Raw genomic sequence first — 25,159 nt, forward strand, 5'->3', positions numbered from 1 at the left:
AAAATCCAAAAACCTAATTGCGCTCACTTTACACTACTTCTCTCAATCTCTATATCTCTCTAGTTCAATTTCAATTCTCAAACTCCATTTCTGAAAATTTCTAATCTGTTAAGAGAAGATGAGTTTCGCGGCCTTCAAGATGATGCATTGGCCGACCGGCGTCGAGAACTGTGCTTCCGGCTATATCACCCTCTCTCTCTCCGATTCAACGCTACAGATTCCGATTGTTTCCGCCGATGATGATGATCTTGAAGCCGAGTTGTCTAATAATACTAAGCGAGGTATCGCTCCATTGCCCAACGTCGTTATAACCGCCGGAAATATCCTTGAGGTGTACGTGGTTAGGGCTCAAGAGGAAGGAAATACTCAGGAGCTTAGGAATCCCAAGCAGCTTGTTAAGCGTGGTGGAGTTATGGATGGTCTCTCTGGTGTTTCCCTCGAGCTCGTGTGTCATTATAGGTACGTCTTTGTTCACCTAAGTCACTTCAATCTGGGGGACTTTGATTTCCAATGTGACGACGATGCCGTTTGTGTTGGATTGTAGGTTGCACGGTAACGTTGAGTCAATTGCGGTTCTACCTATGGGAGGTGGGAATTCTTCTAAAGGGAGAGATTCAATCGTACTGACATTTCGTGACGCCAAAATCTCTGTTCTTGAGTTTGATGATTCAATTCACGGCCTTAGAATGACGTAAGTGTCTTCTTCTTCTAATGGGAGAGATTTAATCAGCTTTAGTTTCAGCTCTGGATTGCATTTGCTTACTTGATTGCATCCGGATTGACCTATATACTAGATGTTCTGTGGTTGGATACGTCTCAAATTTTAGTCTTAAGCTGAAGCAGTGTTATTGTTTCTAGCAATGCAAGTTATGTAGGCTCCTATACTGAAGCATTCTTATTGTCTTTGTCTAATTGTTTCTTTTCAGTTCAATGCATTGTTTTGAGGGTCCAGACTGGCTTCATTTGAAAAAAGGAAGAGAGTCTTTTCCACGAGGGCCCTTGGTAAAAGTGGATCCTCAAGGCAGGTGTGGTGGCGTTCTTGTTTATGGTTTGCAGATGGTCATACTTAAGGCTTCTCAGGTTTAATTTTTTGGCATCCTTGATCAATTTCAGTTTAACTGTCACTTCATCTGCTACAAATTTCCAACCTCCTATCTTTTCTTTTACTAGCTTTGTGCTTTGTGTTTAGGTTGGCTCTGGACTAGTTGGAGATGATGATGCGTTCAGCTCTGGAGGGACAGTCTCTGCCCGAGTTGAATCATCTTACATAATCAACTTGCGCGATTTGGAAATGAAACACGTCAAAGATTTTGTTTTTCTACATGGTAGGTTTAGCAAGCAAGGTTTCTCCATGGAGTTCTCGTTATATCTCTTAATAAGTAGTGAATCATATTATGATGATTGTTTATTAGCTGTTCAACTTTCATTTAAAATTGCATTGAATCTTGTTACCTTGAATGGATCTAGCTTACTAAGTTGTTGGTTATAAATTCAATACGATAGCAAATGTATTTTGGTCATGATGATGGTTTGAAACAAGAGTAAATGTATTGTTTATTTGATTTTGCGATAGCTAGCTGTCTGAAATTTTAGGTATTCTGGTTTTCCTAGTATGCATTATGTGAAAAAAAAATAGTGGTGCTTCCTCTTATAATTATGTGTTTTTGCATCTTGTGTCTTGTTCAGGTTATATTGAGCCTGTGATTGTCATCCTTCAGGAAGAAGAGCATACTTGGGCTGGGCGAGTTTCATGGAAGCACCATACTTGCATGCTTTCTGCCCTTAGTATCAACACAACATTAAAACAACACCCAGTCATCTGGTCAGCTATTGTATGTTCTTAGCTTCCTCTTTCTATCTTAAAATAAATTTCTTCCCAAGAATTCAAATATTTGAGTTGCTCTACTAATCTATGTAAGTTGAGAGCAGAAATGAAAGTTGTATTAAAGGTAATTTTATATTCACTGTTTTACATGACTAGGCTTTTCAATAAGCTGTCTTTTCGTCTCTGTTCTTTGTTTAGAATGCTTAAAGGGTTGGCTAATCTTTCTTTAGGACATAACAAGCTATTTTATGCATACTGGAAAGATGGTCATACTGAAAAATCCTTTTGGCAGACTTAAGTCCCTGATCATGCTTATTCTTATTCTTTTGTTTTTTTTCAGAATTTGCCCCATGATGCCTACAAACTACTTGCAGTACCATCTCCGATTGGAGGTGTTCTTGTGTTGTGTGCAAATACAATCCATTATCATAGTCAGGTAGGTTAATATTACTTAGCTTTTTTGTTGTTTTTTGTTGTTTGCAATTCAATATATTCCAGCAACTTCAACCACGTTTGATATTTATTTTATTGAAGAATAAGTTCGATAATTACTTACACATCTGAGATACCTTTATTTTTTGTAGTCAGCCTCCTGTGCTCTGGCACTGAACAATTATGCCTCCTCAGCTGATAGCAGGTACATTTTATCGCTCACTCTCTACTCTTCAAAACATGTTTTCTGCTTGTGGATATAATCTTGTTACCAGTTTAGAATCCTATAGCTTAGAATGAACTTTTAACAATTGTAAAGCTCCGTTTATATTGTTAACCATATTTCGTTCTCTTTATGTGTCTGATTTCTTTCAGTCAAGAACTGCCTGCATCGAATTTCAGTGTGGAACTCGATGCTGCCCATGGAACCTGGATATCAAACGATGTGGCCCTATTGTCAACAAAATCTGGGGAATTGTTACTTCTGACTCTTATATATGATGGGCGGTAATATTTTGATCTTCTTTAAATAATTCTGCTGACGCTTGTAAATCTGCCTGCAACTTATGTTGTTTATAATTTGTGAAACTGACTGCTACTTTCCTTCTTGAAGTGCTGTACAGAGACTTGATCTTTCCAAATCAAAAGCCTCTGTGCTTGCTTCGGTTAGTCAATATGTTCTTTCAGATACTTGTGCTTCAGTTTGGATTCAGTTCGGTTAGAGATTCCCTATGATAATATACCACATTTCTTGCAGGACATTACCAGTGTTGGAAATTCCCTTTTCTTTTTAGGTAGCCGGTTGGGTGACAGTTTACTGGTGCAATTTTCCTGTAGATCTGGGCCTGCAGCATCATTACCTGGGTTGAGAGATGAGGTGATAATTCAAACTTTCTTAGGCTCGTCAAAGTAACTTCTTTTTTCTAATGTTTATTCAGAACTTGAAAATTTCCTTAATTTATGCAGGATGAAGACATTGAAGGTGAGGGTCATCAAGCAAAACGTTTGCGGATATCTTCTGATAGTTTTCAAGATACAATTGGAAATGAGGAGCTTTCACTGTTTGGTTCAACTCCAAACAACTCCGATTCAGCACAGGTAGCAAGTTCTGCCTTGGTTAGAGTTTTGTAGAATTTTCTGTTGAGGTTCATATTCTTCTCCATCATTAGATGGCACTACTATGTTAATTGGGCTTCTTTTCCAGTATTCTCCATATCTCTATCTGTGTGTGCTTTCAGTAGCAATCATTCAGTCTAAAAAATCTCATATTGAACGGAATATGACTTAGGTAGTTTAATTACTGAAGAAAGAGTTTGCCTTTGTGCAGCATGTATTATATCAATTAAAGTTAGATATCCTATGTTCTCTTCTCCATGAAGTTTCTCATCTTTTCTTTTCCAATAAATGCAGAAATCGTTTTCATTTGCAGTGAGAGATTCACTAGTTAATGTTGGTCCAGTGAAAGATTTTGCTTATGGATTAAGGATTAATGCTGATGCAAATGCCACTGGGGTTTCCAAACAGAGCAACCATGAATTGGTGAGCCGTTTGTTTTGAAATTCTTATATTATACTAGCCTTGGAAATGATTTACACAAAGTATAACTTGCTTAGGGTCGTTATTTACTGTTGTCGATTTTTGAAGTATTCATTTACTTAACAACGAAATCCTTTATTTCACAACTTTAGTGTTGACATGCTTGCCGTGTTTCTCCAAAAACTGTAAATGCCAAACTAAATATCTGTATTTTGGCATTTAGGTGTGCTGCTCTGGTCATGGGAAGAATGGTTCTTTATGTGTTCTTCGGCAGTCAATTAGACCGGAAATGATTACTGAGGTATGCCTATATCTCAAATTGTTTCTGGTATATGAGAAGAATGGGAATTTTCCAGTTTTTGGGATTTTAGTTTAAAAACCCTTACTCCCGTTACTGTGGCATAGACCATGATTTCATATATATTGTATTAGTTAGTGTGCTCTGAAGGGAAGACATTATTTTGATAGTCTCGTCTCGTGGGGTTATATCTTTCACAATTATATCCACCACTGAAGTAATTATCTGTTTAGTAGTAATACAGAAAAGAAAAGTGAAAATTATTGTGTGAAAAGTACAGTTTAAAACTTACGGGGACCTCACTTAGTAATTCTCTGTATGTGACCTAGTCTCTTCAATCCTAAGCACTCTATTCCGCTTGTTGTTGTGGGGTAGGTTGAACTTCCAGGCTGCAAAGGAATATGGACAGTTTATCACAAGAGCTCCCGTGGTCATAATGTTGATTCTTCTAAAATGGCTGCTGATGAAGATGAATATCATGCCTATTTGATTATAAGTTTGGAGGCTCGCACGATGGTATATTTTGCTTCTGTGTTTTGGTCGTATTTCATTAGATCCTTCTGTTGTCCGTAGAAACAACTTTATTGTTTGGCTTTTCAGGTACTTGAAACTGCTGACCTTCTCACAGAAGTCACTGAGAGTGTTGACTATTATGTTCAGGGAAGAACAATTGCTGCTGGAAATCTATTTGGAAGGTAAGATGACATATTATGTTTTTGCTGCATCTTTTGAGATATGTTTGTTATAGAAGCATTTTTCCTCTTTACATTTATCTATTTCTATTATTATTCCCGTATGATGTCTAGTAAGCTCTATCCATGGCTTTTCAGTCATTGAGTTGTTTTTACTACATGCAGCTGTAGGAGATACTAAATAGTGTAATATTAATTTCCATTTTTCTTTTTCAGACGTCGGGTAATACAGGTGTTTGAGCATGGTGCCCGTATCCTGGATGGTTCTTTTATGAATCAAGAATTAAGCTTTGGAGCTCCTAACTCAGAATCCAATTCCGGTTCTGAAAGTTCCACTGTGTCATCTGTTTCAATCGCTGATCCATATGTTTTACTTAGAATGACAGATGACAGTATTCGTCTGCTTGTTGGAGGTATGTATGGAAAGATGTATCTTATTGCAATAGTTGATCGTGTATTCTTATAACTGGAGCATCTTGAAATATTTTACTCAAGCAGTCAATTATGAAACTTTGAATTACAGATCCGTCGACTTGCACAGTTTCCATAAGTAGTCCATCTGTACTTGAAGGCTCTAAACGGAAAATATCAGCCTGTACTTTGTACCATGATAAAGGACCAGAACCATGGCTAAGGAAATGTAGCACTGATGCATGGCTTTCGTCAGGTGTTGGAGAGGCTGTTGATAGTACTGATGGTGGACCTCAAGATCAGGGAGACATATTCTGTGTTCTCTGTTACGAAAGTGGTGCCCTTGAGATATTTGATGTGCCTAGTTTTAATTGTGTGTTCTCTGTTGATAAATTTGCGTCTGGAAGACGCCACCTCTCTGATATGCCTATTCATGAGTTAGAGTATGAACTCAACAAAAGCTCCGAGAATAATTCTTCGTCAAGGAATGAAGAGATAAAGGACACAAAGGTCGTTGAGTTAGCTATGCAAAGATGGTCTGGGCAACATACACGCCCATTTCTCTTTGCAGTATTGGCTGATGGCACAATTCTTTGTTACCATGCGTACCTATTTGAAGGTGTTGATAGTATCAAAGCAGAGAATAGTGTATCTTCAGAACATCCTGCTGCTTTAAATTCCTCTGGTAGTTCTAAGCTTAGGAATCTGAAATTTCTACGTATCCCCTTGGACACCTCTACAAGAGAGGGGACTTCAGATGGAGTTGCATCCAAAAGAATTACCATGTTCAAAAATATTAGTGGCCACCAGGGTTTTTTTCTTTCTGGCTCAAGGCCAGGGTGGTGTATGTTGTTCAGAGAGCGGCTTCGGTTTCACTCACAGGTATGATACACTCACCTAGAGAGGATTTTTGTATTCTTGTGTCTCAAAGAACTGAAGCAATGGTTACTATTATTCTAATCTGTTTGTTTTTTAGTTTTTCTGAATCAAGTTTCTCCATTTCATGCTATCAATTTTTCAGCTGTGCGATGGATCAATTGCGGCCTTTACTGTTCTTCACAATGTGAATTGCAATCATGGGTTCATATATGTCACTTCACAGGTTTAATAATGTGTCTACACCACATTTCTATGGTTACTTTTCTGTTCTTATTATTGTGGCATCTAGACTATCAATTCCTTTGGGAAGATAATTCATATTCACTTGTATCAGGGGGTTTTGAAGATTTGCCAATTACCGTCAGCATCAATCTACGATAATTATTGGCCAGTGCAGAAGGTAAATTCTAGTTTTTAAATCAGCTCTAAGTACTGTGGTCGCATGTTAATTATATGGAAAATAAAGTGCGTAAGGACTGATCACATTGATTGCCTGATATATATATATTTTTTCTAGATCCCTCTGAAGGCCACGCCTCACCAAGTTACCTACTACGCGGAGAAGAACTTGTACCCGCTGATAGTATCATATCCGGTGAGCGCGTTTGCATGATAATATATTCTAATTGTTTTACCTGATCCGAATTGCATATCTTTGGTTGCCTGCAACGAATTTAGAACTCTTTTGAGGTTGAGATGGCTACCTAGCTCCCCCGTTTTTCCTCTTTTAACTATCTCAATTTGTTCTTAATTCATATTTTCAACTACCCTTCGCAAATTGATTCAACTGGATGCCTCTCTGAATTTCTTTCATTAATATCAAAGAAATTGGTTGACTTTCTTGGCTGCAGTAATATTAGTAGATCATACTTCTTTGTTTTTCTTATAGATAAACACCTGAACTAATGCTATGTTTGCATGCTTATTTAGTCATTTTCTTTTTGTTGAGAAGAAAGAAAGTTCTCTGCCAATTATGCATTACCCGTCTATTTATTTGACCAGCATTGTTTGATATTAATTTTTCTATCTTACTAACCCAAGCAATGTCATTTCCCTCTCCCTTTTGAAGGTCAGCAAGCCATTAAATCAAGTTCTTTCTTCACTAGTTGATCAAGAAGCGGGTCAGCAGATTGACAACCACAATCTCAGCTCAGATGATCTCCAACGGACATACACCGTAGAAGAATTTGAAATCCGAATTTTGGAACCAGAAAGATCTGGTGGCCCCTGGGAAACTAAAGCCACTATCCCAATGCAGAGCTCAGAACATGCACTGACCGTGCGAGTTGTCACACTTCTTGTGAGTTAGCTACTAACTCGCGTAATGTCATATAATTGCTCTCTGCCTCCATGAATAATGTTGAGCTTCTCTATCTTTATGACATGATGATCAAAAGACTATTGCTGTGATCAGATCTAGGGATCAAATCTATCAAATCTCTTTGTTTTAATTGCAATAACCGAGCCACATTCTCTTACTCCATGTGGTGTTTCAGAATGCAAGCACAGGGGAGAATGAAACACTTCTTGCTGTTGGAACAGCCTATGTCCAAGGGGAGGATGTTGCTGCAAGGGGCCGTGTGCTTCTTTTCTCTTTTGGAAAAAATGGCGATAATTCCCCAAACGTGGTATATTTAGTTGGGCCTACAATCTGGTGAATCTTTTTCTTTGCTTTCATTTTCATCTTGGATATTCTATTTATTGTATAGGAACTTTTCTGTAGGTTACCGAAGTCTACTCAAAGGAGCTAAAAGGTGCTATATCAGCTGTAGCTTCCATTCAGGGTCATCTTCTAATATCATCTGGTCCTAAAATCATCTTGCACAAATGGACTGGCACCGAATTAAATGGGGTTGCCTTCTTTGATGCTCCGCCGCTCTATGTAGTCAGCATGAATGTTGTACGTTTTACTTTCTTGGCCAGTTGGCCTAGTGCTGTGTTGCTTTTATGAGCTTACTTCACTAAACTGACATGACTTGGCTCTGAGGATCAGTTTTCTTCTGCGTGATCTGACTTTGGTAATTTTCTTTTACTTGCAGGTAAAGAATTTCATCCTTCTTGGTGATGTTCACAAAAGCATATACTTTCTTAGCTGGAAGGAACAAGGGTCCCAACTTAGCTTACTAGCCAAAGATTTTGGATCCCTCGATTGTTTTGCTACAGAGTTCTTGATTGATGGAAGTACGCTTAGCCTGGCTGTCTCCGATGAACAAAAGAATGTCCAGGTTAGCATCTCTCTCTTATCCCCTTTAGTGTACGTGATGGTATCAGGCCTTACTTATATGTACCGATCCCCAACAGCCATTTTCTATTCCACCTAAAATTAAGGTTAGCAAGTTATCATCTCTCTTATCGCCTAGTGTGTACGTGATGAGATCAGGCCTTACTTATGGACGTGATGTTATAATGTGAAATACCCTAACTCGTAAATTGACTTTGTATTGATCCCCAACAGATATTCTATTTTGCACCAAAGATGGCTGAGAGCTGGAAGGGTCAGAAACTTCTTTCAAGAGCGGAATTTCACGTTGGTGCCCATGTGACAAAGTTCCAACGTCTGCAGATGGTTTCTTCTGGCTCGGATAAAACAAATCGCTATGCTTCGTTATTTGGTACCCTAGACGGCAGTTTTGGTTGCATTGCTCCACTCGATGAAGTCACATTCCGGAGGTTACAATCTCTCCAGAAAAAGCTCGTGGATGCCGTTCCTCATGTTGCGGGTCTGAACCCACGCTCTTTCCGTCAATTTTGCTCAAGTGGGAAGGCTCGACGATCTGGGCCTGACAGCATAATCGACTGCGAGTTACTATGCCAGTAAGTTTTCTTGGCCGTAGAACAAATGGACTTCAAAGCAGAGATGAGAGAGCGCATAGGATAATACTCGAAAATCACATAATAGAACAATCATAGACGCATATCCTTATGGTTTTGAAATCTTTTTGCAGTTACGAGATTCTTCCATTGGAGGAACAGCTTGAACTAGCTCACCAGGTTGGGACAACCCGATCTCTGATTTTAGACAATTTAGTTGATCTCTCTGTCGGAACCAGCTTCTTGTGAAAGAAGAAAGAAAAAAGGCAGATCGTAATGCGTTGTTCATCCATGGACCGACAAAGAAAGCAAAAAAGGCAGAGTTGCTTATGTTGTACAAATGGTGTAACTGTAACACAATCATGAATTTTGATGTTTTGTAACATTTTTAGATTATGTTAAGATTCTTCTTCACTCTAATTGTTTGTTTCATGTCTCCTTTGAATCCTTAGTTACGTAAGATCTGGACAGTTAATTACTCAACTCTTGTCTAATTTTGAGTATTTTATAATTTGTCAAATTGATCTTTTCTCACTTTTTTTTTAAAAAAGAAGAAAGCAATCTGAATGGTAATTTCTAACTTGCAATTGGGGTTAGTGAAAATGAAAGTATAAAAGTGGTACAAAACAAAACAAAAGGTCAGGCTTGTTAAGGGATTGATCATTGTGTCCATCACAGAGAGAGCATAGACGTGCACACATACTCACTCACCACTCCACACTCAAAATGGTACAACAAAAATCAAAAGTAGATTAGAAAAGTTTCGAGTTTAAAGAATAAAAAATAACGAAACACAATCATAGTAACATGTTGTCTCTTTGTACCACCAATCTTCTTTTGTTTTCACTTTAGAATGTCTAACAAAGTAACATCATTTTACTTACACAACCTTTTCTTTTGTTCCTTTTTACTACAACTCCCTTTTCTCTTTCAAGAATCTCTCTATTCGGTTATTGAAATTTGATTTTGTGAGAAATTATCGATCAATCCCATAAAACAAAAAACACACTCCACCGGTTTGGAATACTGTAAACTCGACACGTTTCAATACACTTCACACCTCAAAAAATTGATAGAGAGATCTCAAAATGCCAAACAAGTGTTTATACAACATCTTTTTGCCAATCTATCCCTCGTTGGCCATTTAACAACTCTATCTTTATTATGCATCAGAATTTAGAATTGTATATTGTTTTATTTTCATATCATAAAAGTTGATCGGTTCTACATAGGATCATATCGAAATAAACAACATTGTCACATTAGTTTTTGAGGTGTTCAAAAAGATAGCATAAAAAATATGATTGGAAGAAGAAATAATAATTGGAGTCAGAAGGAGAATGTTGGTGATATGCTTAGCAGCGTGACTGCGTCTGGTACTCTGCTGCTGTTTGCAAGTCAGCGTTTTCTCCTTTTGCTCCCTTTCTCTTTACATCATTTTTTATGATTGGATTTGAATCTTTTTTTTTTTACCTCTTCTCTTCATATGTATACGTAATTTTCAGTAATGCATCTTATGACATTATGACATATATGATATGACAAATATAAGTTATAGTACTTTATTAGTTAGTTCATATTATCAGAAACCATAGTTATCGCATTAAATAATTGGCAAACGTTACTAACATTGGTCACCAAAAATCTCCGCAAGAACACAGTCCACTTTCAAAATGATGAAATCTATTGGCATCTCTCATCACAATGTCTCGTCTGAATAACTCAGAGACCAGCTTACAAAAAATATGGCAATCTCTACACACACGTAAATTTTTTGTGATCCGAAGACATGTTCTGTCAGGTGTTCTGAGCAGACCATAAGCAATTGCTAGCCTCTCACTGTGTCCTTGCAGCATCTGAACCTTCTCCCTTTCATCTACATTATGCAGAACAAACTTTGTATCGGCTTGATAACCTGCTTCCTCTTCCAACTTCCTAGTAACCTCGGACAATTTCTCATATATCTCTTTGGTCTCTGGGTGAGACTTGTCTCTTGCTGTAAATTTATGAACCTTTCCGTCAATCTCAATCCAACTACATCCAGGGTGTTTCTCCAGTCTGCTTGCTTTCATTTTTTCCCTCACTCTTTCTACATCGTCCCATCTTCCTTGTTCCGCAAAGACATTAGATACAAGAACAAGATTTCCCGGGTTCATAGGTTCTAGCTCAAGGAGCCTCTGAGCTGCTATCGCTCCAATCTCTTTCTCTGAATGAGATCGGCATGCGGCAAGGAGTGCACACCACACTTCTGTGGTCGGTTCTGTCTTCATCATTTTAACGAATTCAAAGGCTTCCACAACACAATTAGCACGACCCAGCATGTCAACCAGACACACGTAATGCTCAGGCCATGGTTCCAATTTATATTCATGCTCCATGATCTTCAGAAACCCTCTACCCTCATCAAGTAGACCAGCATGGCTGCACGCATTAAGAAGAGCCAGAAATGAAATGTGATCAGGCGAGATGTTTTCATGCCTCATTTTATTGAACAACTCAACAGATGTTTTTCCACGGCCGTGCATTCCATATGCATTGATCATACTTGTGTATTGCAGTAAACTTTTCCTTTCTATCCGATCAAAGACAACCTTTGCACTCTGTAAATCTCCACAGCATGCATACATATCAACAACTGCAACTGCAATGGACTCCTCTAGTAAAAAACCCTTCCTGAGTAAGTAGCCATGAATTTCTCTCCCTTTCTTGAGGGCAGATAAACTTGCGGCAGCAGACAGTATACACAACAAAGCCACAGAATCAACTAACAAACCAGTTTCAACCATGCGTCGAAAGATATCAACAGCCTCGTTTTTGTTACCATTAAGAGCACTAGAGGAAATCATGCTTGTCCAAGAGACAACATCTTTACCTTTAATTGATTCAAATATTCGAGTAGCATAGCCCATGTTCCTGCATTTTCCGTAAACATCCACCAACTCATTCTGTATCACAGTATCCAGTAAGCCTTTTCTCAAGATGTGACAATGAAGCTCTTTGACAATGAGCACGGATTTCAGCAAACTACAAGCTCGAAGGATGCTTCCCAGCATCAATTCATCAATTTCCATCCTCTCCTTAGCAACATCCCGGAAGAGTTCTAAGGCTTCTACATGACAATCATTCTGGGCATAACCAGCAATGACTGTAGTCCATGAAATAAGATCTTTTTCATGCATCCTAAGAAAGGCACGGCGCATATAACATGTGCTGTTGCACTTAGAGTACATATCTATTAACGTGTTTCCAACCTGCAAATTAGAATCCCAGCCACGTTTAATGACGTAAGAGTGCAATTCCATTCCTGCCAACAGATTGCTTAATCTTCCTGACGCTGCAATGACACTGGTAACTGAAACCTCATCGGGTTTATGGCCAGAAGCGATCATATGACAAAAGAATCCTAATGCCTCCTTGTACATGGAATTCTGTACATATCCCTTAATCAGGGAATTCCATGTCACAACATCAGCATTGTCCATCTGACGAAGGATCCTTCCTGCCTCAAGCATTTTACCGCACCTAGTATACATAGCAATCAAGGCATTGCACACGTATATATCAAAAGAAAGAGTAGATTTTTTCAGGACAGCAGCGTGAATCTCTTTGCCTAGCTTTGCATATGAAACACCTTCACAAGCTGTAAGAGCCGAAACAAAAGTGTAGCTGTTGGAGGCAGGACCACTCATCTGCATTTCTCTGAACAACTCCAAAGTCTCGAAAGATTGACCAGACAAGGAATACGAAGACATAATAGAATTCCACAGAACAGCATCACCTCCTTTATCTTGGGATCCATCGAACAGACGCCTTGCTGCGCATAGGTCATCATTCTTAGCATACATGGAAAGCAACGCATTGACAATAAAATCTGTTGAACTGTGGCCAAGTTTAACGAGAAGACAATGAATCTCAATCCCACTCCGGAAATCTCTAAGCTTGCCGCAAGCTTTAAGCAAGACAGGAAAGGAGTGAAGATGGAGAGGAACGCCCTGTACCCGCATTTTGTAGTACAGAGCAAGAGCAGAAGCAGGGTCATTATTGGAAAGATAGGCTCCAATCATCGCGTTCCATGCAAAATCCGTTCTTTGAGGCATTTCGTCAAACACTTTCTCTGCGTCATCCACGGAACCACACTTACCGTACATGAACACAAGCTTACCAGCCAAAAAGTCTGATTCAGGAAAAGTCTTGAAAATGCGGGAATGAAGCTGGCGACCTTGAGAGAGTGCTCTGAATTTGCCACAGAGCTCAAGAACGTCCGCATAGGTTTCCATGGAAAGGTTCTCATCGTCGATGAAGTCCAAACGTTGAAAAGCTTCATCGAAACAAGAGAGGTTCAGAGAAGAGACGACTTGGACAGGCTTTACAGGGTAACTGAGATATGGGGTTGTCCGAATCGGGAGACTAGCATGGAGACGAAACGTGGCACTGGAACTCGCCGCAGCAGAGTAGAGTAGCTTCATTTTACAGCATAGCTCTTGTTCACTCTTGTGTTAGTTCAGATAAGGTTCTGATATGGGCCAGGCCCATTTAAATACATTCTCGGGCCCGTTTCGTGTAACTGGTGATACGATAAGAAGGACACGTGGCCGACCAAGTCAAAGAAACCAAAAACATCGAAATCATTAAGGTTGGCAAATACATCACACAGAAGAGAAGATGAACTAATTTATTCGCAAGTTGGCTTTGGTGTTGCGGGTTTTAAGCTCACACAGATATATAAAATAATGGAACAAGAGACGGAGATGGTGTGTCTCGCACGTCATCGATTAGGTATGACATATAAATCATGTTCATTGACATCTCTCTTAATTTGTTGTAGGCTTGTAGCTATATAGCAAGCAGAACCCCTCGTTAGAGTCAACGAAAACATGGGGAAGAAGATGATAAACTTCTCAACTATTATCATCGTATCGATGATCCTATTGGTTTCCACAGGTTAGTAACATATACATACTCGATAGATCCACTTACAACTATGTACGTCTCATATAACATGTTGTTGTGATTTGTCTATTACACTTAATATGCATATAGGATTAATGGAGCAAGGAGAAGCGCAAGCACAAGGATCATGTGAGTGGGAATGCGAGCACCTACCAAACTTCCCGTGTTGGTTAAAAGGTGTCGGAGAACGCCTTTGCCACGACTTGTGCATGTCCGAAGGAGCCATTGCCGGCTTTTGTGTCTCTGACCCTCACCACCGCTGCCTCTGTCGCAAGCCCGGCTGCTCCTGATTTTATATACCCTCATTCGCCATATTATATTCAACCAGCCGTTTGTTTTACGTACGCAAGAAAACCATATATATATTGTAGCTCTGATGTTGTCTTCTGTACGTGATCGAGTGCTATATATATGGAATTATGGATTGTGATATTAATAAAATTATGATGGTGTAAGCTAGGTAACTCCTAATCATCATACACATCTCGTTCATTTTGTTGGATCTTCGTATTCATCTGCTTTGATTTATCGATCCTAATGCTAGTACCTTCATCAATAACTATTCCAAGAACCCGTCCATATGTATAAAAAAGTGAACGTGGTACGTAGAATAATGACGAAGTTGTTAAATATATATAAAAAAGTTAAATAATATATTTTCTGAAATCGGTGTGTAGAATAAGAGACTCACTTTTAATAATGGTATATAAAATCGTAAATCGTATATAAGATTTGCGGCGTGTGGAGACTGTTTTGGATGAAACACGTTTTGATTCAAAATTGTTTTTTCTTTGTCTTGTACGTTAAATTTTCCACTTATAGATATAAACAATATGGCAGACAAAAGATTACTTGAGATGATCAAAGAAGGTCTAAGGGCAAGATTATTGGTAGTATTTAAGGGGTATCTTAGGAGAAGATACCCTTCACAAAGTATCTTGTGCAACATACTTTGTGAAGGGTATTTTCTCCTAAGATACCCCTTAAATACTACCAATAATGTTGGTCTAAGAATCGTGAATCGATCGGGTCAAAAGCAAACAAAAATGCCGTCGTTTTGGGATGTGCGTCGACCTCAAATCTCATAACCAAAATCTATATATATGTCTGACGAAGCTTCCTTCTCTTCTCATATTCAACTCCGTAATTTCAAAGTATGAAAGTATTCAATTGACCATTTTATGTACATTTTGTAAGATTGATTAAGCAAGTGGGGTTGATATATATGTCTACAAGATATGCTGTGTATATTAATGCATACACACATTTTAATGTAATGTGTAATTTTGTGTTTACGGGGGTTTTCATGCTAATTTGACGGGATGTCTCTTTCTCCAATCACTACAAATCCCGGTGCATCAGCAGGATTATATACAATTTTAATTTGTTTTTTCATTATAAAATAAGTTCATGCAAGTATTAGTGATTTACAAGTGGATGTGTCCATTGGTGTAAGCACTAATCTTTTGTAACGTATACTAATTAATGGACTATATATACAAATATCACAAGACAAGTCTTATAATAACAGATCTATTCGTGTTTAAGTTGTAACCTGCTTGTCGTGTAAATTATAAGACTGATCGATATGAATGTTGTAGAATTGTAGATCATGATGCATGCATTTTACTTTGAAAGGTATATTCATGAGAGACATAATTGTTGATTGAGACAATTATTAAAATATGAACATGCATGCATCTATATAAATAGTTTGTCTGAAAACGCATATGCATGTTTATACTTTCTATGTTTATAGGCAAATTTAGATAAAATCTTCACACATCATGAGAAAATTAATTGTAAGTTTCTGCCTCTTTTTGACGTGTAGTAGATAAAATTTATATGATAGATTTTGAGTACAGAATAATATATTACTCTCGTACGTAAGACTTATAATCATCTTTTAACATATTTCAAGTTTGTAGGTCGAAGCTGAAATCAGCATTAGTACAAAGAAGAAAATATGAAGGTGATCATAAAAGAACACACATATATGTTGATGTCTGAGTTAGAGATTAGTCTGGTTTTAGTATAATCAAAGTTAGAGATTTTAGAAGTCTAGTCAAAAGTTAGAGATTAGTCTGAGTAGGAGATTTCAAATACAATATATATAGATCAAAAGTTAATCAGGTTATATAGGATAGGAGAATGAATATATCTTGTTTATTGCAAAAGTCAAATTGTCATTAGGAGACTTGGCGAATATCGATATATACACAATTGATACGGTGATGAGATTTATTTTATTTGCAAATGAAACAGAAGAGTCCTAAACTGAGATTTATGCTTTTTTCTTTGTTGGAAGACTACTGCTGGAGAAAAATGAGAATTTGGTCTTCTAAAAATCTAATTTAGCTAGGAAGAAAACGTTAGAATATATTTTGACTACATGATTAAACGAACAAAACCATTAGAACAAAACAACACAAAATTTCAAGAATGCAATTGACATATTTTCAACATTTTTGTATTTCGAGTCTATTAGTTTCGGTTCGTTGAAACAAAAAATTTAATTTTTATATCATCCGAAAAATTCGTAAACATCCAAATCCATGTGTTTAACAAAAGGAACAAAAAAAAATTTACAATATATGCAATTTCTTTTTTAGGGTAGTATTAGTAACTAACCTTTTATTAAGTTAGGAAATTCATTAGGAAAACAAAAATTCATGCTCTAATAAGAATCCTACTAGGAAAAATGTAAAAATAGTTTTAATTTTTTGATTTATAACAAAAGAAAAAAAAACAATAACGAATTCCAAAATAATCATTTTTACTATTTTAGCTTCGATTTATAATCGTACCAAAATTTTCAGTGTAAATTCTTTGAAAACAAAAACATTGATTTCTTTCAAAAGAATAAAAATAAAATTTGATTTCTATCAAATTTCTTGTAACAAAAGAATATAAAAAAATACTCAATAACAAATTCCAAAAAATCATTTTCAGGATTTTAGCTTCGATTTATAATTTTACCAAAAATTATCGATGTAAGTTCCTGGAAAAAAAAATGGTGTCTTTCATCCAAATGAAAAGAAAAAGAAAATACCAAAATCAAAGTATAAAGAAAAGAAAATATAACAGCAACAATTTTTTGGGATAATTTATAAAAGTAAAATATAAAAACATGAGAGAGAGAATAAAGAATGAAGGCATGGGATGTTGCCTCTCCATTTAACGACAATACTTTTGTCTTCCTCACAAAATGGTTTTGCCTTAGCCTTACCATTTCGTATTCGCATGCATCCTCCAATCTTTTTTTTTTAATTATTAGTTGTCGTTTATAATATATATTAAACTATATAGAAACCTCTCATTATGATTCTCGTAATGCTTTTGTTACGCCTTTATTTGCTCCTCATGTGCCTTATTACCACTACTCTACTTGATTCATTATTCTTTGATACATATTAGTGTAATTGTCATCAAACATTTTCAAGAATTTACATAAATTTGATGTATTTTTTTACAATGCTATATTATCTTATATTTTATCTTTTATAGATCTTTGTTAAAAGAAACAAAGTTTGCATAAAATTATAGGTCACACTCACTGACAAAAAAATGTATGTGTTTACATTTTACAATATGGATAATGAGAAAAAAATAAGAATTGGTTTTAGAGGATTCTAGTTGTAGTTGACATACACATCTTTTTACATTCCTAGCTCCCAATCATTTAAATAATGTAAACGAATAACAAAACGCATTATTTCCATAAATTATATAAATTCTTGATATACCAAAGTTTTTTAAAAGAAAAATCTAAAAGTGTAATGATGGATTGAACACCCCACGAGCCATTCACACACTTTCAACTTTTTTAGTCCCCTAGAAAGAAAGAAACATTACATTACATTATATATCTCTCATTATCTCTCACACTATCTCCATTTTACTTCTTCTTCTTCAAAGTTCTCAAATCAATCATTCCTTTGCTTTGCTCTCCTAAACCACCACTAATGGCTCTCGAAACTTTCCTAATTAAACTCAAAAACGCTATTTCATCCCAACCTTCTTCTCGGACTCGACCTCTCCGTTCATCACCTCCGATCACTACCACTACCACCACTTCCTCTGTTGGAGTTTTATCGTTCGAGGGGGCTCGTGTCATGACCAAACTCCTTCACCTTACTCACTCTCTCACCGACTCTAATCTCCTTACTCTTCGAGACCACTCTCTCTCCTTAGAAGGTCTCGCCAAAATCGTCACCGGAGATGAAACATTCCACCTCAGCCTAGTCTGTGCTGAGCTCGCAGATAGTTTAGCCCACTCAGCTAACTCTGTTTCAAGGCTGAGCAGTCGCTGTACCACGGCCAGCCTACGTTCTTTCCACCGCTTATTCCATGAGTTCGCTGACATGGGTCGTGACCCTCATGGCTGGGTCATGAGTTCTAAAGACAGCGAAGCTAAGAACAAGAAAATCGAAAGGTAAAACCAAATCTCTTTACTCTAAACATACAAAAACAGAGCAAAACAGAGCAAAAGCAGAGTATCAACAGAGAGACTGATTGAAAAATTGTTTCTTTGTTTTGTTAATGAAATAGATACGTGAGTGTGACAACAGCTTTGTATAGAGAGATGGAAGAGATGACGATACTAGAGAACTCTCTGAGAAAACAAAGTTTACAGATTGGGATCGAATTCGAAGAAGAAGACGACGAGAACAAGAAAGATGTAATGAAAGTGATAGATCTGCAGAGCAAGATTGAGAGACAGAAGCAACATGTCAAGTATCTGAAAGATCGATCTCTTTGGAACAAAAGCTTCGACACCGTCGTGTTGATCCTCGCCAGATCGGTATTCACAGCACTCGCTAGACTCAAATCCGTCTTCTCCTCCGCCGCAGCCTCTAGCTACATGGGTCCAACGGTCGTGTCTTCTCTCCCTCGTTCTCTCTCTTCTTCTTCTTCCTCTATGAATCTTGTCCACCCGAGCCCAAACGACGAGGAGAAAGTCAAAACGCCGTCGTCCTCTGCGTTTCTTGAAGAAAGCTCAAGACTTTTGAAACCCCCGGAGACAACTCTCGGCGGAGCTGGCGTGGCGCTTCACTACGCGAATCTGATAGTCGTGATGGAGAAAATGATAAAGCAACCTCAGCTTGTAGGTCTTGACGCGAGAGACGATCTGTATTCAATGTTACCGGCGAGCGTGAGATCATCGCTCAGATCGAGGCTAAAAGGAGTTGGTTTCACGGCGACAGACGGTGGTTTAGCGACGGAGTGGAAGGCGGCGTTAGGTCGGATATTACGGTGGTTGTTACCATTGGCGCAGAATATGATAAGGTGGCAGAGTGAAAGAAGCTTCGAGCAGCAACACATGGCGACATCAGGAAATAGCCAGAACAGAGTGATGTTAGTTCAGACACTTGTGTTTGCAGATAAAGTTAAGACAGAAGCAGCAATAACAGAGCTTCTTGTTGGGTTGAACTACATCTGGAGATTCGAAAGAGAGATGACTGCTAAAGCTCTGTTCAATCTACAGTCTCCTCTTACTACTACTACTACTACTCATATAAAGTCATAATCACAGCTAATTTTTACTGTAGAGTTTTGTCCTTTTTTGTTTTGATTCTTGTTTGGTGGGTTGATTTTGATTTTTTTTTTCTTGGGGTTTAGTTTGATAATACGAGTTATGAAAATGATAAAAGTGGATTGGGTTGGGTTTATTTTTTCTTGACTTGAGAGACAAATATATATAAGAAGATGTGATGTGATGTGTTACAATGTAGATATTGGATTATTTTTGAGTGATTATTTTCTGTAAGATGTTATTACAAAGGTTATCAATGAGTTTACTCATGGGAAAACTGTGTTTTCACTAAACCGGCTCTTTCAAATGAAGGTTTTGGAGCATAACCTGATGGTTAAATTAGGTTGGTAAAGTTGAATTTGCTCTTTGCTTCTTTATTTTGAAAGGAGCCGAAATTATAAAGGAAATATAAAATTTAAGAAAAAGGTTGTATATATGAATAATTTGATGATATGAATCTAGAGAATAGAATTAGATGTCGAATATATTAAGTGCACCTAAAATGCTTTTAAAATTTGTTTTGACTTTACATTAGAAAGTACTAATCAAATAGTTAAGATGGGTCCAGCTCATGCTAGAGATCAAGAGTCAACTAAGTTTTGTGTTTTCATAATTACTTTGATGGATTTGTTATAGGCAAATTGAGCTGTATAGCCATTCTATAAATGTTTAAAGATGACATTATATGCTAAATGTTAAGGTTAAGGTTAACCCGTTAAGAAAGTGTTTCAAAAACAAAAAAAACATAGTCGTAAATGAATGTAGACGTAAAATTTTATTCGGTATATATAAGTAGAAGGTTTTAATATATATTCCTTTGTTGTGGATTTGACGACCTAAGTGTATAATTCTATATATTGTTCTCTGCATGGTATTTTTCTTTCCTAAGATTACCTTGAGACTTAATCCACAATTTAAAGGTGTTATCGAAATTATTTTCTAGTTAGTTTTAAATTTAAAAACTTACATATCTTGTAACTCAGAGATCTACATACCTCATTGCTAGTAATGTTTTTTTTTTTTAAATCACTAGAAGACAGTAGTGTTTGTTTTTTTAGTTTTTAAGTGTACAATTCGTTAATTCTTAAAGATAGTAATTTAATTGGCATGATAGTAATTTAAGTTAGTTAGATTCTAACAATGGATCGACGAGATCGGTCCAGAAGAAAACTAATATAAATGTTTGCCGTTGGGTGTTTTAAAATGACGACGACACGCTGTTTAGTCAGCGTAGCACAAACACGGCATGGAGTGCGTGTAGGAGAAGTTAGAACGGCAGCGAACAGTAGAGAGCTTTGGAAACTTAACTGAGTAGTATAAGAGGGAGACTTGTGGTGGGATTGAGTAGAGTACTTACCTAGACGGACGGGGTCAACACATGATCACGAAGACGAGTGGCCTAGGCTAGTGACTTCGCATCTTCCTCTAAATATAGTTTTGGAATTTATAAAACATATTTAGATTTCCTTTTGTATTTTCTACAGAGTTTGTTTTATTCTTTTCAGGATTCTATCTACTTTCATTTCCAATCATTCTTCACCTCTGTATTCATTGGTATTATCGGTTGTTATCTTGCAACAAATTCTGAAATTTCATGTGGGGGTCATATGGACGAACGTATACTGTAAAGAAACGGTGACCATTGATTCATTGATTTTTTTTTGTTTTCTTTGGCTCGCCTCTCTTAATGGGTTGGTGAATGTGTATATGAAAGAATCACTTGATTTGAATGATTTATGATTGAACTAAAAAGAAAAAACAATATGAAGCTAAGCTAGTGTTCCAAATGAGAAATCAAATTTGGGTTTGGACTTGTGAGAAATCATATGAAGCTAGTGTTACCATTATGTATTTTTATGTTCATACTCTCCATCCATAGAAAAAACTCCAAATGTTGTTGACATGACAAGAGTTATATCAACTGAATTAATTTTATGAAGATAAGATTTAGTGGATTAGATTGTGAGTTTAAGTGGAACAGACAATGATGACATAACATAAAAGAAGTTTATAAAGTCAGCATGAAGTGGATCTACAAGTTTGGTGACACGACACCAAATGGTTTAGGTGAATCTTCATAACAAAAAAAAAGTTGGCCTTAAACACGCATACTTTGTTTGAACCAAAGTGGTTTTAGTAACACAACATCACGTTGACTAATCGGACTCGTAAAAGCTATAAATAAACAAGACTTGTGTAATAGAGACCAAACAAATGTTTGAAAATGGAACCCAAAGAAACAGAGCCACCTCGAAAACAATTGAGACAGCCTCCTTCTGTTCCTTTCATATGGGAAGAAAGGCCTGGCTACCCTAAGAAGGATTGGCAACCTTCGTTAGCCACCTTCGTGCCGTCTCCTCCTCCGCTTCCGCCACCTGTTCCAGTCCCGGTTAAGTTGGTTACATCAGTTCCTTTCCGTTGGGAAGAAACGCCTGGAAAACCTCTCCCTGCTTCCTCAAACAACCAACCTCAGCTTCCACATCCACCATTGGAAACCGCTACGACGACTTCATTACCACCTCCGGTTCCTGTTCCGGTTAAGCTGGTTACTTCGGTTCCGTTCGATTGGGAAGAAACCCCTGGACAACCATACCCTTGTTTTGTTGATTTTAATCCACGTGAGCCGTTGGATCAACCGCTGCCACCTCCTCCCATGTACGGTGAGGTTGAAACCAACAGCGATATTTTTGACGACGCAAGCAGTGATTCCTTCAGCTCTGTGCCGTCTCTATTAGCAACAAACCGCTCGGTCTCGATATCCAATACTGTGGTCGCAATGGATGAATTTGATGACAAACAGCATAGAGAGACAAGCTCAACGCCATCGTCACCAACTTATGAATCTGATGACAGTACGAGCAGTTACATGACTGGAGCTTCCAGTCTTGTGGGAGCTTCGTTCTTGGAAAAGCTATTTCCACGTCTCCTTCCAGCAGAAAAGGTCAAAGCTGCTGATTCTGAGGACGTTCAGGTTCCTACTCATCCGTTGAATGAAGAAGGAAAGCTTACTACAGAATCTGACAACATGAGTATTGGCTTTCCTGTGAGGATGCCACAGACACTTGGGGAGCTGATAATGATGAGCCGAAGGAGAAGCTATATGAGAAGAGCTGTTGAAATGAGAAAGCAGAATCCTTACAAGGTAAAACCCTCAAATATTTTTTTTCATTGCCTCTTTCAAAGCCAAATACACAGTAACAGTATATCACGCTCATACCTAAATTCAATCGCGAGAAAAGATTCTGAAATGTTAACACTTGCCTGGATAAACTAGCAGGAATTTACAAAGAATGGAGCTGATAGCTGCTGCCTCTTTGTGCCGGGCATCAAAATGATAGAAGGACTTGAGTGGAAAAAATACCAACCGAGGTTGAAGCTCATTTAGAAGAAAATTCTTATAAAGATCCTCACAATTTGCATAGAAAATTTCAGAAGTCGTTTTCTCTTTTAAAGACAAGAAACTTGTAAATGTAGTACTGTAAGATTGAATGCCAGACTCCTTCTGCTGCAGAACAAGCAACTCATATCATTGATCTCTTTCTTATCTTCTAAATCTCTAACAACTTCCAAAACAATGTCTATCAATAAAAAAAGAGCACCGCACTAACCCAAAATCTGGTTTTACCTCAAGATTTAGATGATTCAGCAAGCTGTCTGATCCGTTCCATAGTCACTGGGATATCTTCATCAGCTAAAGCAGTAAAACAACACCTAAACCAACCCGGTTCTATACAATAACAAGCTGTTCCAGGAGTGGCATTAATCTTAGCAACAGTTAATAGCTTCTCAAATAACTCGAGTTCTCCTTTCTCACTGTAAGATGTCAGTAAGCTTCTCATGTCAACCCAACAATACAACCCGCCACCACTCTCAGCACAAGGAATTCCTAATTGCTTCAAACCTTCCACAAACCGAATATGCTTATCCCGGATCCTTTGCTTGTGCGCTTTCATGTATTCCTCAATAAATCTTACGTCCGATAGCAGAGAGATTAGTATCCTTTGGACTGGAACTGACATTGATGAAAATCTCATCAGCTTCTTCGCGGCATTTACTACGTCTTCATGAAAGGAATAGATGAGTCCAGCTCTAAAACCAGGAATTGAAAGGTCTTTTGATAATCCATAGATTATATGAACCCTACTCTTATCAAATTCCCCTAACTCAGCAATCTCTGCCATGCTAACAAACTCTTTGTCCCCGTAAACAGAACCAGCAAAGATTTCATCAGAAATAACATGGATATTTTTCTCTTGAGCAAATCTCAAAATATCATGAAGCGTCTCCCTTGATAGTATGTTTCCAACAGGATTTGATGGGTTTGAAAATAGGATGCCAGAAACCTTGCTTCCTCGTTTTCTAGCCTGATTCAAAGCTTGTTCCAACGCGGAAACCGTTACAGTAAAATTGTCAGAGCTACGGCAGTGTACTGGTATAAGCTCCACTCCTGTCCGAAATTTAATATCCCTATCAAAGCTGCAAATTCAATTTCCTTAAGTATATCACATAGAATGAGAAAACTGGTGGATGAATCAAGCACTTTTCATCAGATATACATTGGTTTGAGAAGTCTATACTAAAATTACCCTGGATAATATGGCGTCGGAATTAGAAAAGCATTTCCATGATCTGCCAAGCAGAAGGCCAATACTTCCATAGCTGGAGTCCCACCGGCTGTTATTACCATATTTGATGGGTCAAATGACACATTACCTCCCATTATTCGTGACATGAAATCAGCAAAAGCCTGATAGTTCCAAAAATAGAAATTAGACTAGGCAGTGAAGAGGATAGAAGAAATATGATTTCTCCATACAATGTTCTGAAAACATACGCCATCAAGCAAAGGCCAAAGAACTAAATCCACAAGTTTGAAGAGACATCAATCAAAAAACCTCTAATACAGTTTTATAGTCAAAGCAAAGAGCACTAAATGTTTACTACAAAATGGTTATCTATACTTACCACTCTGAGTTCGAGCAATCCTTCAAAAGGTTTATACATGGCGATACTACTAATATCGAATTCACCATCATCAGATTGCATTATCGAGTCCATCAGATTCTCAGACATCCATCTCTGGAGCAAGTCAAAGCACAGCTACAAAACTCGCAAAACGCAATTCCCATGAATAAGTTTCTATAAACAATCACAAAGAATAGAAAAATTTACACAACACTCACCGTACTCTCAGCCAATCCAAGCTGCATAATCCCATCAGTATTCGTAATCCGATCGTACGGATCCGTCTTGACTCTCTCCAATCCAATGTAATAAGGAGAATCAGAAGGTTTCGCCACAGGAACTGCTCGAGAGGAGACTCGAACTCGTCCGATCGAGTTCCCGCGGGAGAAGAGATTAGACAGTGAAGATGTTCTCGGTAACTCCGTCGGGTCGGAGGGAGGAGGACGGCGTCGTTTCAGGTAAAGCTGGAGAAAGTAGAAGAGACAACAAGGGATGAGAGAGCCGACGAAGAGACCACCACGGCCTTGGATTACGCCACGGAGAGGTACTATCAGCCTCATCGGAAACTACTCCGCCGAGTTGCCTCCGGCGTTGAAGAGATTCGAACCGTTCGTTGAGAGTAACGAAGTGGAAGGAGAGAGAGAGAAACAAAAATGTGTGGCAAAGTGTTGAATAAATACAAAAGTTTTGAGATAAATTGGCGAATTATTTTTGCATATTACCAATTTGTCTCTTACGTTTGAAAAGTTGGATAAATAGCCCTTTCAATATTGGTGAAAATATTCAAAGATCTTTTAAGTTTTGGAAATAACAATCAAACCCCT

At 37.7% G+C, this 25,159-nt stretch overlaps 6 protein-coding genes across 9 annotated transcripts; 4 read left to right on the forward strand and 2 right to left on the reverse strand.

The window, feature by feature from the left end:
* The first annotated feature begins 31 nt into the window (after window positions 1-31).
* LOC17874626 (cleavage and polyadenylation specificity factor subunit 1) lies at window positions 32-9,367 on the forward strand. 2 transcript variants are annotated; one of them, XM_006282110.2, is made up of 26 exons: window positions 38-459; window positions 545-691; window positions 927-1,080; window positions 1,190-1,325; window positions 1,687-1,832; window positions 2,166-2,261; window positions 2,410-2,462; window positions 2,633-2,764; window positions 2,871-2,922; window positions 3,015-3,134; window positions 3,224-3,355; window positions 3,668-3,796; window positions 4,017-4,094; window positions 4,467-4,607; window positions 4,692-4,786; window positions 5,000-5,196; window positions 5,307-6,076; window positions 6,216-6,296; window positions 6,408-6,473; window positions 6,591-6,668; window positions 7,143-7,373; window positions 7,570-7,701; window positions 7,797-7,973; window positions 8,113-8,298; window positions 8,529-8,887; window positions 9,019-9,367. In XM_006282110.2, the coding sequence occupies exons 1-26, from the start codon at window positions 119-121 to the stop codon at window positions 9,131-9,133; spliced, it is 4,344 nt and encodes a 1,447-aa protein (XP_006282172.1). In that variant the 5' UTR covers window positions 38-118; the 3' UTR covers window positions 9,134-9,367. The 2 variants fall into 2 exon arrangements, with proteins under 2 accessions (XP_023636900.1, XP_006282172.1); XM_023781132.1 differs by lacking the exons at window positions 8,113-8,298; window positions 8,529-8,887; window positions 9,019-9,367 and having other exon boundaries at window positions 32-459; window positions 7,783-7,920.
* Window positions 9,368-10,463: 1,096 nt separating this feature from the next.
* On the reverse strand, window positions 10,464-13,365 carry LOC17874986 (pentatricopeptide repeat-containing protein At3g63370, chloroplastic). 2 transcript variants are annotated; one of them, XM_023777691.1, is made up of 2 exons: window positions 12,883-13,024; window positions 10,464-12,763 (listed from the first exon to the last, which is right to left on the reverse strand). In XM_023777691.1, exons 1-2 carry the CDS (start codon window positions 12,921-12,923, stop codon window positions 10,519-10,521), a joined length of 2,286 nt encoding a protein of 761 aa, XP_023633459.1. In that variant the 5' UTR covers window positions 12,924-13,024; the 3' UTR covers window positions 10,464-10,518. The 2 variants fall into 2 exon arrangements, with proteins under 2 accessions (XP_023633459.1, XP_006281476.1); XM_006281414.2 differs by having other exon boundaries at window positions 10,464-13,365.
* A 334-nt stretch (window positions 13,366-13,699) lies between these two features.
* On the forward strand, window positions 13,700-14,326 carry LOC17875918 (defensin-like protein 11). The gene is made up of 2 exons (XM_006281313.2): window positions 13,700-13,825; window positions 13,925-14,326. The coding sequence occupies exons 1-2, from the start codon at window positions 13,759-13,761 to the stop codon at window positions 14,122-14,124; spliced, it is 267 nt and encodes an 88-aa protein (XP_006281375.2). The 5' UTR covers window positions 13,700-13,758; the 3' UTR covers window positions 14,125-14,326.
* Window positions 14,327-17,676: 3,350 nt separating this feature from the next.
* LOC17874805 lies at window positions 17,677-19,594 on the forward strand. Its single transcript, XM_023784861.1, has 2 exons — window positions 17,677-18,269; window positions 18,386-19,594. Exons 1-2 carry the CDS (start codon window positions 17,800-17,802, stop codon window positions 19,362-19,364), a joined length of 1,449 nt encoding a protein of 482 aa, XP_023640629.1. The 5' UTR covers window positions 17,677-17,799; the 3' UTR covers window positions 19,365-19,594.
* Window positions 19,595-21,379: 1,785 nt separating this feature from the next.
* Window positions 21,380-22,914, forward strand: LOC17875296 (proline-rich receptor-like protein kinase PERK10). Its single transcript, XM_006280698.2, has 2 exons — window positions 21,380-22,512; window positions 22,648-22,914. The coding sequence occupies exons 1-2, from the start codon at window positions 21,595-21,597 to the stop codon at window positions 22,753-22,755; spliced, it is 1,026 nt and encodes a 341-aa protein (XP_006280760.1). The 5' UTR covers window positions 21,380-21,594; the 3' UTR covers window positions 22,756-22,914.
* LOC17874605 (probable aminotransferase ACS12) lies at window positions 22,720-24,972 on the reverse strand. Of its 2 annotated transcripts, none has more exons than XM_023780309.1 (5): window positions 24,554-24,972; window positions 24,336-24,470; window positions 23,957-24,117; window positions 22,996-23,846; window positions 22,720-22,872 (listed from the first exon to the last, which is right to left on the reverse strand). In XM_023780309.1, the coding sequence occupies exons 1-4, from the start codon at window positions 24,893-24,895 to the stop codon at window positions 22,997-22,999; spliced, it is 1,488 nt and encodes a 495-aa protein (XP_023636077.1). In that variant the 5' UTR covers window positions 24,896-24,972; the 3' UTR covers window positions 22,720-22,872; window position 22,996. The 2 variants fall into 2 exon arrangements, with proteins under 2 accessions (XP_023636077.1, XP_023636072.1); XM_023780304.1 differs by having other exon boundaries at window positions 22,720-22,875.
* Between the last annotated feature and the right edge of the window lie 187 nt (window positions 24,973-25,159).

The sequence above is a fragment of the Capsella rubella genome, unplaced genomic scaffold (assembly GCF_000375325.1).
Source record: "Capsella rubella cultivar Monte Gargano unplaced genomic scaffold, Caprub1_0 scaffold_8, whole genome shotgun sequence".
NCBI lineage: Eukaryota > Viridiplantae > Streptophyta > Magnoliopsida > Brassicales > Brassicaceae > Capsella > Capsella rubella.

Excerpts from the sequence above, each read along its gene's own strand:
- LOC17874805 (XM_023784861.1), top strand. The coding sequence starts at position 17,800 with ATGGCTCTCGAAACTTTCCTAATTAAACTCAAAAACGCTATTTCATCC. Across the intron at positions 18,270-18,385 it reads AAGAACAAGAAAATCGAAAG|ATACGTGAGTGTGACAACAG; the intron begins GTAAAACCAAAT and ends TTAATGAAATAG.
- LOC17874626 (XM_006282110.2), top strand. The coding sequence starts at position 119 with ATGAGTTTCGCGGCCTTCAAGATGATGCATTGGCCGACCGGCGTCGAG. Across the intron at positions 3,135-3,223 it reads TACCTGGGTTGAGAGATGAG|GATGAAGACATTGAAGGTGA; the intron begins GTGATAATTCAA and ends TAATTTATGCAG. Across the intron at positions 8,299-8,528 it reads ATGAACAAAAGAATGTCCAG|ATATTCTATTTTGCACCAAA; the intron begins GTTAGCATCTCT and ends GATCCCCAACAG.
- LOC17874986 (XM_006281414.2), bottom strand. The coding sequence starts at position 13,350 with ATGAAGCTACTCTACTCTGCTGCGGCGAGTTCCAGTGCCACGTTTCGT.
- LOC17875918 (XM_006281313.2), top strand. The coding sequence starts at position 13,759 with ATGGGGAAGAAGATGATAAACTTCTCAACTATTATCATCGTATCGATG. Across the intron at positions 13,826-13,924 it reads GATCCTATTGGTTTCCACAG|GATTAATGGAGCAAGGAGAA; the intron begins GTTAGTAACATA and ends ATATGCATATAG.
- LOC17875296 (XM_006280698.2), top strand. The coding sequence starts at position 21,595 with ATGGAACCCAAAGAAACAGAGCCACCTCGAAAACAATTGAGACAGCCT. Across the intron at positions 22,513-22,647 it reads GAAAGCAGAATCCTTACAAG|GAATTTACAAAGAATGGAGC; the intron begins GTAAAACCCTCA and ends ATAAACTAGCAG.
- LOC17874605 (XM_023780309.1), bottom strand. The coding sequence starts at position 24,895 with ATGAGGCTGATAGTACCTCTCCGTGGCGTAATCCAAGGCCGTGGTGGT. Across the intron at positions 24,471-24,553 it reads TTGGATTGGCTGAGAGTACG|CTGTGCTTTGACTTGCTCCA; the intron begins GTGAGTGTTGTG and ends CGAGTTTTGTAG. Across the intron at positions 23,847-23,956 it reads CCGACGCCATATTATCCAGG|CTTTGATAGGGATATTAAAT; the intron begins GTAATTTTAGTA and ends TTGAATTTGCAG.